General features: G+C 35.6%; 2 protein-coding genes across 3 annotated transcripts in view; one reads left to right on the top strand and one right to left on the bottom strand.

The window, feature by feature from the left end:
• Positions 1-5,720, top strand: part of RYR3 (ryanodine receptor 3) — a 218,916-nt gene extending 213,196 nt beyond the window's left edge. The window contains exons 101-105 of one of the 2 annotated variants that reach the window (XM_017829727.1): positions 858-1,014; positions 2,052-2,116; positions 2,223-2,323; positions 3,942-3,993; positions 4,791-5,720. In XM_017829727.1, coding sequence (XP_017685216.1) covers positions 858-1,014; positions 2,052-2,116; positions 2,223-2,323; positions 3,942-3,993; positions 4,791-4,886 — 471 coding nt within the window. In that variant the 3' untranslated portion in view covers positions 4,887-5,720. The remainder of the gene's footprint in view (positions 1-857; positions 1,015-2,051; positions 2,117-2,222; positions 2,324-3,941; positions 3,994-4,790) is intronic. The other variant, XM_017829728.1, reaches the window with a different exon arrangement.
• A 76-nt stretch (positions 5,721-5,796) lies between these two features.
• AVEN (apoptosis and caspase activation inhibitor) overlaps positions 5,797-17,828 on the bottom strand; it is a 97,834-nt gene continuing 85,802 nt past the window's right edge. Inside the window, exons 3-6 of the mRNA XM_017829735.1 lie at positions 13,527-13,597; positions 9,749-9,844; positions 6,819-7,179; positions 5,797-6,232 (exon numbers count right to left, since the gene is read on the bottom strand). Of these exons, the coding sequence (XP_017685224.1) occupies positions 6,114-6,232; positions 6,819-7,179; positions 9,749-9,844; positions 13,527-13,597 (647 nt within the window). The 3' untranslated portion in view covers positions 5,797-6,113. The remainder of the gene's footprint in view (positions 6,233-6,818; positions 7,180-9,748; positions 9,845-13,526; positions 13,598-17,828) is intronic.

The following is a 17,828-nucleotide window of genomic DNA, read 5'->3' as shown; positions in this document are numbered from 1 at the left end:
TGGTTATTTAATACCCACTGCCATCTAATGTGACTTTAGAAAACTGGCTGGGCTTAGAGATTTAAGTTGTTTTTAGGCCACAATGTGTGGCAGAAGGTGATTACAAGATTCTGTAGCCAATTCATACAGGAACATCAGTAGTATATCACTCCTGAAGAAGATTCCATTCTAATATACTTTCACAGCTTAAATATACAGATTTTTAAAGATTTTTCCATTAAGATTTATATGTTCTAAAAATATGACACAGAGTAACATTTTTGTAAAGTTATTTTTTCTGCACTGAACTGAGCACAGGCTGTTTCACATATCACAACTAATTTCCAATATATTAAACTAGACACCTAGTATTGCAAAATTAAATTATCCAGAAACCACCTAAATACTTTTGTGAATATGTCACTATTTCTTTTATGGCAATATTTTCCCACATTTCTAAACTTCATTGCAAGACTTTAGAAGATGTCCTCTGCATACTCAGAGCAAAGTAGAACATTAGGAATCAATTTAAGGAGTAGAATATAGCTGAATACAGTAAATAATACAAGAAAGATGCTCCCAAATGGTCTCAGTCTGAACATAAGACCCAGGGAGTGAGGAGTGGGTAACAGCTGATGCTGACTCCTGCTCTTAGTGTACCTGAAGGTGGAATCACATTAGGTAAGACAGGAACAGATTTTTGGTGCACTGTGTGTGATACATGAGGAATGATATTATGTGTTCTTTGTAACTATTCTTTGTTACTATAACTTGTGAAGAGAATTAGCAGAGCAGAATAATTAAAAAAAAAAAAAAAGAAAAAAAACTCAAGAGTAATTCATGGTAAATATATTTGCAAATCTTCCTCTCTTTTTTAGTGTTACCTGTTCCACATGTATGTGGGTGTAAGAGCTGGTGGTGGCATTGGAGATGAAATTGAGGATCCTGCTGGAGACCCTTATGAAATGTATCGAATTGTCTTTGACATCACATTTTTCTTCTTTGTCATTGTTATCCTACTGGCCATTATTCAAGGTAACATCACTTACCTTAGTAGAGACTGTTCAAAATTAATTTAATGAAGCTCAGCAATGTAAACCATATTATGTTTGAGGTAAATTTAGCAGTATAGCTATAAAGACTTATTTCTGATCTGATAAAATCATTAATTTTGAAAGTAATAATTTTAGACTTAATTCATAAATAATGCCTTGTCCCAAGTACTGCACAAAGTCTAAGCACAAGATGTGTAACCTCAGTTAAAGGTCACAGATGATGCAGGTTGTGCAAGATCACTGTTCTTCCTATAATTACCATTTAAACTTGGAGAGGCTTGCTGAAGACTTTCAGCTTGGAACCGCTACAGCTGGCTGGGGAATGGAGACTTTCCCCTTGAAAAGGGTAAATGACATGAAGAAAGTCACCATGGCCACACAACCATTCCTCCTTTCTTTAGAGGATGATTTGTAGGGTTAATTGGTTTGCAGTTTTGGTTCACAGTGAACGAGACCTCTCCTCAGTGACAGTCAGCATTCAACATTCATTGCATGAACTGACCTCAGGCTGTTAGGAAAACACCCATCTGGTGGCAAAGAAAAAATGTATCGCATGTCACAGTCCTCAGAATGATCCGATTCTAATCCTAATACGTTGGAAGTGCAAGAGTAATGCTTCAAATGCGAAGCAGCCTCAGAAACTGGCCAAGGGGGGCTCTGGGAGCAGAGCTGTCTTTGTTGAACAAGAGTTGGGATACAAGAGTTTCATGAGTAAAGGAGTGAAAATTGATTTCATTCATGGGACAAAAGAGATGAGCTTATGGAAGGTTAAATTGACTGTAATAAAGGACAGAAAAGCCTTTTCACTTTCAAGATTGTACCTCCATGTAATAGGAATTCTTACTGCTGGGAGTGCAGTATAAAAAAACATTGGATGTCTGGAAATTGATAGATTGTAACTTGAATTGTTCAACCTAGACATAAGTACAGTAAACTCTAGACAGTGGAGGACTGACATTATTTTCAATATGAATATTGCTCAGTACCAAACTGTTGCTATTTTTCAATTTGAAATAGGTCTGATTATTGATGCTTTTGGTGAATTAAGAGACCAGCAAGAACAAGTGAGGGAAGACATGGAGGTAGGAAGCACATTACATTTTTCATTACTCTCATTCATCTAGATTATCACCAATTAAAATAGTGTTTGAGTTAAAATTCATCTGTAACCACAACTTGTGTTTTCAGACCAAATGTTTTATTTGTGGAATCGGCAATGACTATTTTGACACAACCCCACATGGCTTTGAAACACATACTTTGCAAGAACACAACTTGGCGAACTATCTGTAAGTACATATTACAGCTGGAATTGTAGTAAAATTTTTCAGGTCTAGAGTAATTTAGGTGCACACATTGCTGAAAGTTCCAAGACGGAATTCTGTAGAACTGAGGAATATCTCCTGTCCTTTCTGGTCTCCCCTCCTCTACTCCACACTGCTGGTGATCTTTGAAGTGCTTACCTTACACATCAGTTACCTTAGTAGAATGAGACTGGAAGGCAGACCAACTTCTTATTCTGCTGGAAGGAAACCCAGATATGTGGAAACATGGGGGACAACAGTTTAATGAGTTGCTTTAGTCTGGAAGTTTTGGTTGTGCCTTCTGGGGGCTTGGTAACACTGATGAGACCATTGAAAATTGGCCTTGATTTGACAAAAAAAACCCAAAACAAAACAAAGCAAAAAAAGGTATTTTTTGAAGGTTATTGAAAGATAACCGCCAGTAAATAAATAACTACTCTGATCATAGTTCTTTAGTGAGAGTGAAGCTCTTCAAACCTTGAAGCAATCAGGAGTTGTAAATGTTTAGGCTATTGCCCAGACTACCAAGACAGTGCTTTTCCACTTTCATTAGCAAATATAGAGCAGACCAAAGAGGATATTTAAAAAGTTAATTTGGTGGCATTAGTTACTAATACAACGAAGATAATTACATGAGCACTGTGCCAGCAAAACCAAAGGAGCTGAGCTGGTGGACTCTTACAGCAGACCGACTTTGCAACACTGTATCTGAACTTTTTAAATTAAAAAAAAAAAAGAAAGTGTGCCTCTTGGAGTGGAGGCTGCCTTATTCTTTGCACAGCAACTGACATTGGCAAAATCAATTGCCTTACATGATGTAAATTTCCATTAACATCCATGGTTTTACAGTCTACAACCACCAAGCTTTTCTGACTATGTTGAACTGCTTAACTGGTACATGGGAACCTCTAATTCACAGTAAATTGAAAGCGACCATTTCCTTAATATTAGAACACATAGCGAACGATCTTTTTACCCAGGTTGCCCTTTAATTAGACAACTGTTAAAGTCAGCGTACTTTCCTTTCTTCACAACAAAAGCACATAGTAAATCTAATTCCAAATGCACTGCATCCAAACTGTCCAACCAAGAGCTGTGTTACCTGTAAACAGACCTTAGTTAGTGCTCTACAGTCCTCCTTAATTAGTTCAAGCTTTCAACATCTGACAGAGCATAGGTGTTAGAGAAGGAGAGGCTCAGCTTACCAACTGTATGGCATGCATGTTTGGAATTCCTGGTGCAGCTCAGTATTTACCACTTTTCTCACATAGTAGCCATCGTAACTTTTTCCAAGGTGAGATGTTGGAGCATACGTGCATAGGATTTGGCATATGCCTAATTCAGGTATTGCTCCTCACACTGAAATGAATAAGATGCTAAGCCGTATTTTTCTACTTCTACAGATTTTTTTATCTGTTAGCACTTCCACAGGAGATATGCTTCAGGACATAATTTTATCCCTTAAAACAGGCACTTTACATGTCTAGCAGTGTCATTGCTTATAGTGTGAGGCAAGCTTCCTCAAACACACTCCAGGCTACAAACGGTCAGGCAGAGATGTTATGTTTCCTGCATTAATACCTGCTTCATGTGCTTGTTTCAGGTTCTTCTTAATGTATCTAATTAACAAGGATGAAACTGAGCATACTGGCCAGGTGAGTAGAAAATAAAACTTAATGGTTTTTCTTATCTTTAAACATTTTTATCTTCTTGAGCCCTGTAGCTGTGTACCACCAGGTGGAACTGATGTACCATTGAGGACTGTGGATGATGCCACCCTCAAAGGGTCTACTGCCAGTGAAAGAAAAGAAGGGTTAAAACAAAACCAGAGGGGGGTGGGGCGCTGCAGTGTGCTATTTTACTGAGCAGTGAACGCTGTCAGAAGTCAGGTACTAGTAATGTTACTGTCATCTTTGAAATGAAAAGCTCAAATGTACCAGTTACAGTTTATTCCCAAAAGATTTAGGCAGTTAAGGTACTATTTCTACAGTAAAAATCCATACATATGTGTAGATAGATAGGTATATGGGTGTCTGTATGTTTAGCATTGTTAAGCCTAAATGTAAATAAATAAGAAAATAAATAGGATTTAATTATATCTTATCTCTAATAAGAAGTTGTTAGGCATAGAGTACAAAAGTACCTTTGTTTTCCAAACAATGCAAACCACATTTTATATATACAGATTGTGAATAGGTTTGTTCTGATATAACTGGACTGATTAATTTACACTTACGTATTTTACTAATAGATTTAAATTTCAGTAGTACTGAATCAGGAAAAGTGCAGATAAAACTTTTACAAACATTCTTCAGTTATGATCTTCAGAGTTCCAGTGCCTTTACAGTTCTATTCCATGGAAATAGGCACAGTATGTGGTTATTTTTAAAAATTTTTCTATGGCACTAACTGTATGCTGACTGTTAAAATAAATACTCTTTCTCATTTTCAGGAGTCATTTGTGTGGAAGATGTACCAAGAAAGATGTTGGGATTTTTTCCCAGCAGGGGACTGCTTTCGAAAACAGTATGAGGATCAACTTGGCTAATATCACAAAAAAAATTATTTATTCATGAACTATTAAGATAAAAAAAAAAGAAATCTATTCTTTTCATGGTGCAATTTCACAGCTTGTATTTGCTTTAAATGTCTTTAAACTTCAAGACACACATAAAATTTGACACTATTTCAGAGGCTTTTTGTACCTACCACATGTGAAACAGGTCTTTTGTTGGAATTTTAATTAGAAAAGAGAAAACTATGCCTGATTAACTTAAGCCTTCCAGTTCAAACATGGCCTAAAATTATAACAACTTTTTAACCACATCATTAACCTGGTGTTTGGCAGTAAGTTGAAAGGGCTAAAAGGCATCTTAATTGCACATTTGACATTGAAGAACTTGAACATCAGAGGCCATGCCTCAGAAAAAATAGTTCAGCTAACTGCTGTCCAGTTTTTCCCCACAGTATTTGCTAGTGAATGTATTAAGATACAGTTTGAAAAGCTTTAAGCAGTTAAAAAGAAATCATTTTCAAACATTCTGTCAACCTTGAAACATTAAAGTGCCTTAAAACCTCTGTAGACATAGCTATGCAAACTTTTTATGTTAATGTTCTAGATGAACAAACCCATTAACTGTATTGCTTTTCTGTCTTTCTGTATCAAATTACACTTGAAGTTAGTTAATATACTACCTTCAATAACAGCTTATTAGATGCTGCTGTTAAAAGACATAACACTGTATCAAAATGAACACAGTTTAAATCTTAGGCCAAAATAAAACAATGCTCTACAGTCACCTGCAAGTAGAAGTTGTTAGGATTATGCATTCTTTTTTCTTCTAATAAAAGTGCCCACTGCAATAAAGTATTATAAACCAAATATTACCGTTGCTGTCATCTTTGCCATTTTTCTACAATATGGATTTGTGTGAGAATGGTGACTAAAAACACATGTATTCACTGTTCAGTCATGGCTTTATTTTAAGGACTACATAGAGCAAGTACAAGCTGCAATAACTGTTCTCTTAGCCTGCTTCTTTAGCAAAGAAAATTCCAATTTCATCACAAATTTTAGACCTTTTTAATAATTTTATTAGTCTTCGACAATTTTCAATCCCACCTAAATAATTTTGGTTGCAAAAAATTTTAGAAGCCAGCATACTGGTACACTGAACAAGGTGAAACAGAGAAAGGAAATAAAAAGATAAAGAAAAGTTCAACTTTTTATGTAATGTTTGCTATATTCAATTATTCACATGAGGAAATTTGAGCTTCAGGAGATCATGCTGTCCAGCCAATCTTCAAGCTCTTCCTCAGTAACATCTTTAGATGTACTTTGCTGTTGCTGTGATGAGGTACTCTTCTCTTCAGGCATATCTACTTTCAAAGGGTCTAGAAAAGTGAAAAGAACAGGCTTGATAATCTGGAAACAATATTATATCAGCTTTTTTCCTGGGTCATTTTGCTTTTTAATACACAACTGATTGCATTTAAACACAATCTCTCTTTCTTGAAGAACAGCAAATCATATTCCAAAAATAGTTTCCATGCTAAACTTACTTTTATAAAATCAATGCTAGAAAAGTTTAAAAATAGCATTTATGACAAGCCATTGGAAATAACTGTCAATTCTTCTGTATACTATTAGTACAGTCAACTAAGGACTGATAATGTTACAATAAAATTCTCTAGCAGTACACTACTTATTTTTTTTAATTTAAAATTTTGCTGAATCATAAGCCCAATGCTGTTTTGCAGAAGAATTTCTTTTAATGCTTAAAGTGTACTGACAATGGTGAAACTTTAGTTCATGAGGATTTAAAACTGAAAATGAACAAAAGGGTCAGAACACAGCACCAGATAAATGAAATGCAGTATTAAAGAGATGATGACAGCAGTACTGTTGAGTGGCTAATCAAGAATTCCAAAACAGAGAGCAGTGGAAATTAAATAAGAGCACGCTGGGGAGAAAACTTACCACTTTCCTTACAATCCATTTTCAAATCTTTCTCAGTTGATATGTTGTAGGATAATGTGCCTGACACAGGTCTGTTTCTTATACTCATGGGAGCCTCTAGATTCAGGAGAAGATCCAGTTCTTCATCCAAATGGTCAGTCTCTTGCTTTGATAGTGGGTGGATTCTCTGAAATGGTTCTCCTGCATTTGCCTTAGAGCCATTTTTACTTCCAGGCTCTGATGTAACAACAGAATTACCAACAAGAGGGGAGACCAATACGGTGTCACTTTGAGCTGGAGACTGTCGGAACAGCTGATCTCTTCTCTTGACATCTTCAAAAATTTTAGATTTCATCTGTGGGAGCTCTACAGGTGTTGATGCCTAAGAGTATAAGAAAGGACTTGAGTCTTTATAATGATTATTATCTAATTTTATTATTCTGTCTAATTTGGATTGTAATTCATACTTCCTATATTTGATCACTTCCGAAGGTACAGTGAACTTGAGCAGAATTCAATTCAGAAGTGAAAGTAAAGTTATCTGGATGATACTTTTACAGAAGCAAATGCAAAATACAAACTCCTTTTATCCCTTATTACAGAATATGAGATGGTATGCTAAATCAGCAAGTTCCATTGTTTCACAAATACTCATAGAATCATCAAATAGTTTGGTTTGGAAAGGACCTTAAAGATCCTCTTGTTCCAACACCCTTGACATGGGCAGGGACACCTTCTACTAGACCAGGTTGCTCAAAGCCCCATCCAACCTGGCCCTGAACACTTCCAGGGATGGGGAGAACACAGCTTCTCGGGGAAAGCTGTTCCAGTGTCTCACCACTGTGACCGTAAAGAACTTCTTCCTAATATCTAATCTAAACCTACCCTCCTTCAGCTTAAAGCCATTTCCCCTTTGTCCTATCCATACATGTCTTTTTGAAAAGTCTCTCTCCAGCTATCTTGTAGGCCCACTAAAGGTACTGGAAAGCTGCTATAAGGTCTTCCCACAGCTTTTTCTTCTGCAGGCTGAACAGTCCCAACTCTCTTAGCCTGTCTTCAGGCTCCAGCCCTGTGATCAATTTAGTGGTCCCCCTCAGGACTCACTCTAACAGATCCATGTCTTTCCCTGCTGGGGGCCCCAGAGCTGGATGCAGTACTCCAGGTGGGGTCTCATAAGAGCAAAGTAGAGAGGGAGAATCAGCTCCCTCAACCTGCTGGTCAGGTCTCCTTTGAAACATGGTGCGCATTGCAGAGTCATGTTGAGTTTCTTGTCCACAAACACCCCCAATTCCTTCTCCTTGGGGCTGGTCTCAATCCATTCTCTGCCCAGCTTGTATCCATGTTTGGGATTGCCCTGACCCAGGGGCAGGACCTTGCACTTGGCCTTGTTGAATTTCATGAGGTTCAAAGACCCACCCCTCAAGCCTGTCAAGATCCCTCTGGATGGCCCATCCCTTCCCTCCAGCGTGTCGAACACATCACACATCTTGGTGTCACCAGCAAACTTGCTGAGGGTTCGCTCGGTCCCATTGTGCATGTCACTGACAAAGATGTTAAACAGTGCTGGTCCCAATAGTGACCCCTGAGGAACACCATTTGTCACTGATCTCTGCTTGGACATGAGCTGTTGACCACAACTCTTTGTGTATGACCATCCAGCCAATTTTTTTTATCCACTGAGTGGTCCATGTACAAAATCCATGTCTCTCCAGTTTAGAGACAAAGATGTAGTGCGGGACAGTGTTAAATGCTTTGCACTTCCTGGAAAATTACTTTTCCTTAATTCTTCTGTAATGAAATCCCATCAATACTCTGAATTTTGGAATGACTGGAATTTGGCTAAAAACATCATGTTAGGTCATCCCTCCAAAATTCTAGTCTTGAACAAAACCATACTACAGGTTGCTGAAAATCAATTAGCCAGTGTTATAGTATATAGCCATATATTTTGAAGAATGAAACTAAACTGTAAAACATTGTCAAACAGTGAAACCAGAAATGGCAACTCATTATTTAACTGTGTAACAGATTCAGCTTTTATCAGGATGCCCTAGTGTTGATAACACTGCAGCATAACTGATGACCACATCCCTGGTCAGAATGACAAGACAAAGATTAAATGCCATAACAAACAATTTATAACCCTGAAAAAAGTTAGAGACCATGACTAGAACTCCTAAAAAGAAAACTGTATGTGAAAGTAACATTTATTTGCAGATTCCCTTAGCCATCACATCTGCAGACATACCTGAGCTGCTTTAACAAAGAGCATAGTGTCAGCTGAAGAAGCACTTCATGCAACCCCAAACAGACCCTTCTATAAGGGTCACGTTTTTCCTTGCTTGAGCAGATGGATCTTAAGAATTTTGGTTTTATATTTAACTCTCATTGGCTCTTTTGCGCTTACATTAATATTTTCTTTTTCACAATCTGAAGAAATATTTTTTAATAATATTGTTGCTTCCCCCTGCCACTGGAGCATAAATAGTATTTTCTTCACCAGTATGATTGAGAGTTCTACCTGTTCTAACACTGATGTAACACCAATTCATGTAAAAAAACATGTATGTTGATATTAGTTATGCAGAACATTAAATCACAATTAAAGTAATTAACAGGAAAGAATGTGAAAACACTTTCAAAATTTTGGTACAACTAAAACCAGCTGCTAACAAAAGAAAAAAATACAAAAATAGTGCAATCATTGCATGTCAAACACTCTGATACCTGACTTCAAATCTAATATGCTGCACATTCAACCATTTTGTTTAAAGCCAAGTAAGCACAAAAAATGTGCTGATAGAGGGGTATCCTGCATTACATGCCACTTGACATGCCAGTCTAACAGAATATATTTACTTACACTGTACTTACGTTTGAAGACTAATCATTCTTGCATAGATTTTTCTCTTAAAATATTTGCATTTCCTAGTGTTAATTCACAGCATTACCTGTACAAGGTCAGCAGCTACATTCAATTTCAGATGTAGAGGCAATTCCTGAAGGGCCTGGACCAAAGACTGGCAGTCAACAGAAAGTGCAGAGAACTGAAATGTAATTTAACACACAGTATACTTGTAAATAAAAAAACCAAACACAAAAAGAACACAAACAAAAAAATCTAATAATTTTAATCTGTTACATTCCCCTGTTCCACTTATTTGAGGAATCTGGAAAACAATCTATAGAAATACACAAATTAATAGTTTAAATTACACTTGTATGGAGCAGTTTGGCTAAATTACCATATAAACACTTACACTGCAAATAATAACTTACAGCTAAAAAACAAGCTGTAAACTAAATACTCCTTAGACAATGCCTTGAAAGTCCAAAATTGGAAATAGTTCAGAATAGTTCAGTCATTCTTATGACAACGTCATAAGAAGCTTTTCCAACTAAAACATGCTTTAAACTGTGAAGCTTTCATGCGGTTTGAAATGACATTCTTTAGTGAGTTGCTACTATTTTCTAAGCAATCAACCCCGAGCTCCTGTGTAGCTATATTGTTTTTAATGGCTAAACAGGGGCCTTTTTATAGTTCCACATTTTTAAAAATGTTTTGATACTTACAAAAGCAACAAAGTATATAGTTACAAACACTTCTACAATTATATTCAATTATACTGCTGCTAAATTACAACTTATTACTGTTACAGTTACTGAAGCTCCATTTTCTCTTGACCCCTTTTTAAAAACAGATTTACACAAAATGAACCAGCAATATTTGACATTTTTACATAACAACCCGGACTTCAGTAATCTTAAACAGATTTCAAGTTCACAGTATAGAAGAACATTCTGAGCACATTCACTGTTGATGAAAAAATGATTTGATATCCATCCTGTATTTTAAAATCTGACAACAAAATGCTTAGGTTCAGTCTAGACTCTCATTTTCATGGAAGCAGAGAAGCAGCTTCCAAATCTCACTTAAAGGGATAAAATCTTGTCCTTCTCAATATGACGTAGACTGGCACAGACATTTAGAAGTCCAAATACTCATAAATTAGGAGAGAGTGTTTTCTGCCATATCATAAGAGAGTTGTCAAAGAAATTCACACTGCTTCCAAAAGCCAGTCACTAGGATGGCTTTTGACATTTGCATGCCTAGCAAAAATAAATCAAAGACATAGTGTGTTCTGACAGTATACTTGCAAAATTAAAATAAATTAAAAAAAGAAGTAATGCAGTTGATTTAACAGTTTCTTTTATCCAAATTCTGGTTCTGGTATCCAGTAATAAGACTGAAAGGATCAAATATCTGATGGTTAGAGTTTTTCTCCTTTACCAACGACTTTATTTTACAATGCATTGGTGATCACCATCAAAGATGATTCACTGGTGCAAATAACCTCACAAAGTCTTCAGCAAGCAAGCCTTGTTGCCCAGCAATGAATCAGATCTTCAGAAAACCCAGTTATTTTGACAGATATTGAAGATCAAATATGGCTTCTGCACAGTTACAAAAGACAAGGAAATTGTATGAATCTGGTAACACAAAAAATTGTAAAAAGTGAAGTGTCACTGAATAACATTTAAGTGCATTTGAGAAGAGCTATGTAACTTGCAAAAATATTAACAAGAATGAACATTGCAAATGAAGGTTAAAATTAGAGATAGGGAAGAGTTAAGAATGAAGGAAAAGAGGAATTTGGAAAAACATAACAGAGGAAGGAATTTGATATTCAAGTAGAGACTTCACTAAAAGTGGTGTTGTAATGAAAAGCAAAGGAATCAAAGCAGTATTTAATAAATTATGAACACTTCATGGCACATGTAGTTACTTGTTCAAAAAAATAAACAGAGGCATACTTTGGCGCTGGAATTGCTATTTTTTACTGAAAAATCCAAATTACTATTACCTGTTTGATCTTTCAATTGCAGACCATGTTCTGGAATGTTTTTATTGTATTTTATCAATATACAATGGAGAAAACCCAAACATACTTTTTGTAGCAATGAATGACAGTATTCTTAATAAAATGAATTTTTTTTTATTGTTGATGTCACTGTTACATTTCCATTCCTCGTTTGAATCTGATGCTTTGCCATTGCTTTCTACAAACAGTAGGGAATGAGAAATATCTACTCATTCTGCAACTATTTTTATATATTTTCTCTTTATTCTGTTCCCTCATAATAAATTCACTTCAGTTTACAAGTCTCTAATCCTGTACATAATGTATAGAAGGCAAAGAATTAGAAAGATGTGAACTAAGAAGCAAAGACCAGGAATCTGGCAAATGGTATGAATGATGTAGGGTGAAAATTAGACTTGGATTTGTCTTTCAGGGAAAAAAAACATGGGGCAGAAACAAAAGGAGATACCAGACTAAAGACCAAAGACAATGTGAAAAATTAGATAATATTATCAAACCATCTGGGACTGGATTCTGGACTAAAATAAGAACTCAAAGGAAGGGTAATTGTGACTAGCACAGTAAACTATTGCAAAGTGCCATAAGGACAGTGAAAGACATGAAACAGTTTGAAATAACGACTTTAGATGGGGCAGAATGAATTACTACAGTTTCCTAGGGACAGAGGCAGAAGAACGTGCCCACCACAGCACACTTTGCAATGAGTAAGAGCATGGGACCATCTCCAGAACTGTGCAGTCTCATCACTGGCAGTCAGAAGAATATTTGTGAAAACCACTGTCAACATGCAATTTCACTCTTCTCACAATGGCTTTAGCCATTCAGGAATTAATGTGTTCAAATCACCTAAATACCATAATGACAAGACTATGAGGAAATTAAAAAGAAATTAATATTCTGGTTACTGACAACATCCTGCACACTAGAAGCAGAAGAACTGATAAGAAAAAATACAGTCATTGAAAGACAGGTAGTGGTTTAAACAAATGCTGCATTTGGTTTTATTTCCTCGCTTTAATTTGACTTTGCAACCCTAAAGTACCTTTAAATATCACTTCCCAGGGTATAATTAATGTAATATTTTAGAATTTTGTAATATTTTAGAATATTGTAATATTTTAGAAAAGACATAGCAAATCTTTAAAATTTGAATACATATGCATGTTTCAAGACGCACTTAAGGAAAGTTTCACAGCAATTTTAAGAAAAGCCTGGAAGACAAAAGCATTTATCTTGCAATAACTCAGATGACTTACATGAGGAAGACAGCTGCAGAGACTGGGACACTTTCAAGTATCCTGATATAGATAACAGGAGACTTCTATTGATGTGCTCCTTTTTATTCAAGCATAAAAAATTCACATACAAATAATCTAGCTGGTGCCCTAACTATTTAGGACATGAAGTTTCAACCAGAGGATAAGAACTGTGAATTTGAAGGAACTAAAATACATTTCATAGTTCAATATATGAAGAGACTCATAAGGGTTTTGTTACAGTCATTTTACTAAACTCTTTTCTCTTGAGTACAGATGAAAAAAGAAGGCTGACCTGCTATGTTAGTAAAGCAAAGTGACAGTTTCTTATTTTCTCTTCACTGGAGAGATTTCTTGTTTTTTCCTCCCAACATCACTTAAAAACCTAGCCTGATGCTTTGATTAGTTTTCAGCAGAAAAAAAATGGACAAGACCCAGTAGCCTCCAGCATCGGGGAAAAGTTAATAAAAATATACACAATAAAGAGTGCTATTATTGTATTAACAGTTTGTTGTTGAAACCACAACTGCCTAGATATTCTGTCTTAGGTGATTATCTATAGAAAATCATTTGAAGGATAATACTGTTACCTGCTTATGGCTTATGCTTTCTTTATCCCATTCTTTCTCATCAGCAAATCGAAACTGTGTAAAGGAATCTCCTAAAGTAAAGAAATAAAAAAAAATTATTTTAAAAAAATTAACAAGTTTTCTCTGAAGTTTCCAACCTAAAGAAATAAAGTCAATAAATAAATCAGTCTTCAACAAATTTGCATTTAATATTAATGCTGCTTGCATTCACAATACTAAACTTATTTATGTCAAAGTTCTATAGAAATTTTAATCACTGACTTGCAAAACAGTACTGAAAAAGGGGCAACAAATTCAAAACTGAATGAGTAGGTGTTAGGTGCCATGTCAACAAGCAAGATTTTCACTCAAAATTCCAGTTTGGACAACATACTAAGAATACATACAGTATTCACAGAGTTAATTTCTTATGAACAGCTTTGAAAGTGCTATAGACCTCTTACTGACATGCAAATATTTCTTAAAATGGATAATTATTTTATGAAATCACTTTGTACAAGCCAAATAAAGACTTCTTGTTGTCTGGTAGCTAAATTCTCTCTCTTCCTTGAACTAGTCCCTACTCCAGCACATCATCAAAAAAAAGGCACTGAACCCCACATTCCAATTAATATACAAGAGGGACTGAATTAAAAGAAACCCTTAAATAGGACTAATTAAGTTACACATATAACCTTTGTAACAGGATCTTCTAACCTACAGCATTCCTTCAAGCCACCAGGAACTTTCTCTTACTATAAGGGTTGTTGAATTATCATTTTCTTTTAAATGTGATATTTTTATTGCAGTACCATGCTGTGTTGCAAAAGACAGTTCCAGTCCTATAAATTATTTACTGAAAAAAACATACAAAGAATTCCAGTAACTCAAAAAAATCAGTATGGTCTGTGACAGAGGAAACATGAAAGATTCAGGTTGCAAGATGATGGTCAAAGGTCTAGAGAAACAGAAAGCAAAGGCATCACTGATGCAGAGTATGGGACATGTGTCGTCTTAGACTGTGCAGTTTAAGGACAAATAGCTGTTTCAGGAGCTCTGTCAGAAAAAAACCACGTTGAAATATTTCGTGAAAGAGATGAAATTTGATCCTGAGAATTCAGAGCTACTAAGTTGGTCAAGGGTCTCTCTTATGAGGAAAGGCTGAGGTAGCTGGGCCTGTTCAGCCTCAAGAAGACATGACTGAGAGGGACCTCATCAATGTCTATACGTATCTGAAGGGAGGGTGACAAGAGGATGGAGTTCGGCTCTTCTCGGTGATGCCAAGCAATAGGACAAGAAGCAACGGGCAGAAACTGATGCACAGGAAGCTCCACCTGAACCTGAGGAAGAACTTCTTTCCTGTGTGGGTGACTGAGCACTGGAACAGGTTGACAAGAGAGGTTGTGGAGTCTTCCTCACTGGAGATATTCAACATGTCCGGATGCAATCTTGTGCCATGTGTTCTGGGATGACCCTGCTTGAACAGGGAAGTTGGACCAGATAGCCCACTGTGGTCCCTTCCAACCTTACCCATTCTGTGATCACATGTAAATCACTATGATTTATTCCAGCAGTTCGTTTAGAAGCAACAGCTTATTCTTTCCTAATCTCTATTAGAGAATGCATCTGCTAGAGGAAGTTTTCAATGGCTTTATCAACAAGTGAGCATTTAGCTTCTATTTGGCTCTCAATATCCTGCCATTCATACCTTTGACAGTTCCCAAATCATGCCCTTAATCCTGCAGACAAAATCCAAACATAAAATGTGCTGTCTCCACAACTGGCTTCTTTGCCATTGTCTGCCTGTCCCAGAATGCAGGGAAGCTCAGCCTTTCAGCAATTCACTCAATAGTGCAAGCATTAGCTAACTCCTGTTTTGTAAACAAAATGAATAAGCAGCAAAATGGCACAGTAATTAGCATATTTCTTTGCCAAATAATAAGAAAAGGGAGATCTAACCATCTCCCAGCCAGAATTTAAAATTGATTGGCCACGGATTTTTTTTTTTTTTTAGTATCTAAATTTCTACTTCATTGCATTTCGTGTCTGGTCACTGGGTATGCAAAGGTACTCATATACTAATCACATTGTCTCACATGTCCACTATTGTAATCTTCTGAACCATTACAGCAAGAAAGTGACATTCTCAGCTGATTATTTGTAGAGATATTTAAGACCATTACCATGTCCAGCTTGAAGTTGCATTTCTCTGTTTTCATTACTTTTATCCACCATGGTTCAGCATTACTGTGCTGACATACAACCTTGCCTGATCAGTTAGGTTTTGGTTTACATTCAATGTCTACAGTCACTACTATTTTGAAAACAACCAGTGTCAAACAGTACAAGAGCAAATAATGAAGATTAAGCATTGAAATTAACATTTAGATATCTAACAAGGTGGTTAATTTTACAAATGTTTAGTTCATACAATACAAATACCAACATGGCTAGGTATGTTCAGCAGTGTTGAAAAATTAGACCCTGTATCTTTATGTCTCTATCTGCAGATGCAAATACTTAACTTGAGCACTCACAGTCATCTCACTGCTAACAAAGGCACCTTCCTCTTTGTTGCACACAGCACAAGAGGAAATAAACCCCCTTTTTAAAATATCTAGAATACTGCTAATATGTAGTAAGTAATGCTGAAAATCAAAGAAATACAAATTCAGTCTCATGATTTTAAAATGTGCACTAGAATGTGCAAATTAATTTATGTTTTAACAGCTCACATTTTAAAGGCTCTATTTAGTTACATATGTGAAGAAGTTCTACTGAAAAATAATTAAACAAAATTATCCTCGAAGTCTTCCTACTATTAGAACAAAGGCATAAGTACTTTCTTCCAATATCCCCAAGACTGCTTTAATTATTTCTCATGTTGCACCACAGAAGAAATAAGAGTTTTCTCTGCTCTTATAAAGGAGTAAAATTAAACTAAAGGATTAGTCAAATGCTTTCAGTATCTGAGAATGATCACATATAAAGCAGCTAAACCAACCTACTTCATCAGGAAAATCCACTGGAATCAAGAACTGCTTTATGATTCTCCACACTCACAAAGTTGGTAATCGCAGATCCGCAGTTTTATATTGTATTGCTGAATTAAAGAGTATGACTTAAACTGTAGTTTAATTAGGCTCTTTAAATAAGTTAACAAAGCATGCCTTTCAAATGGAAAAGAAAAACTACAATTCAAAATAGCATATTTAATGCAAGTTAGGTTAATGAGAATGTTGGTCTAACCAATTATCTTTTCACAAATTCCTTTACCCTGAAAATAACTTCCTTTTATGCCATGAATACTAATTAGATGTCTTGCAATGACTCTGAGTTCCTTCCAGCATAAAAAAAATACTTTTCTTCATGTGAATAATTTTTATGTTACTTACAAGTATCACTTGGCCTTAGAATACAGAGTAGCTAAAAATAATGCATTCAAGTAAACCTCATGCGCTGTCTTTGGTAACAGTCAGAATAAGCCTTAATATTCTTTATTGTTTAAAATATAAAATTACTATGAAAACAGCAGAACAAAACCACCATGCTTTCCAATCTCTTGAATATATTTTGAAGCTAAATCGATTTCTTTAAATAGAATGTATCTTTCTCAGTTTCATTAGTCCAATTATCCTTTACTACAAACATTCATTGAATTGCAGAGTCAAACAGATCCTACCTGTAATCTATAATAAATATTTTTCAATCTGTGAAATTGTAAGTCTAAAAATTGAAAAAATTGAAGAAAAACAGTTTTCAGTGGGAAAAATTACATATCTGTGGAATACTTCTATTCATTTAAAATTCTCTCATTCACATAAAACATTACTGAAGACAGAGGAAAAATACTCCATAGTCCTAGAGATAGAATTTAAAATTGGAGGGGGGAATAACATAATAAGCAATGTAATATGATCATTCTAAAACTGCCATAATGTCAAGAAGTGCTATAAGTGCAAATATAAGACTCTACACTCACTTTTTAAATCATAATTTACCTTCTCCTAAATAAGAACCAATGATTTGGACAAACTTGGGGGTTTCCAAGCTTTGTTCATCTCCCATTTATTTTATTTTATGAATTCAAACCTCTGTCTACAAGTTTGCTTAGTTAACTAAATATTATGCAATAAATTTATGACGAAAGTATGCAGGTGACCCAAACAAACCAAACCAGAAAACTACAACTTAGCTACTCTGGGAAATCAACGAGACCTAAAATATCTCAAAACATACCCTCTATCTACTTAGTACATCAGTCAAATTTCTTCCTGAGTTACTAAATTAAAAAGACTCTCACCAAATAAAGTCCATCCTTAG

The sequence above is a fragment of the Lepidothrix coronata genome, unplaced genomic scaffold (genome assembly GCF_001604755.1).
Source record: "Lepidothrix coronata isolate B3197 unplaced genomic scaffold, Lepidothrix_coronata-1.0 Scaffold168, whole genome shotgun sequence".
NCBI lineage: Eukaryota > Metazoa > Chordata > Aves > Passeriformes > Pipridae > Lepidothrix > Lepidothrix coronata.
Note: the sequence above shows the minus strand (reverse complement) of the source record. Positions and strands in the feature narration are given on the sequence as shown.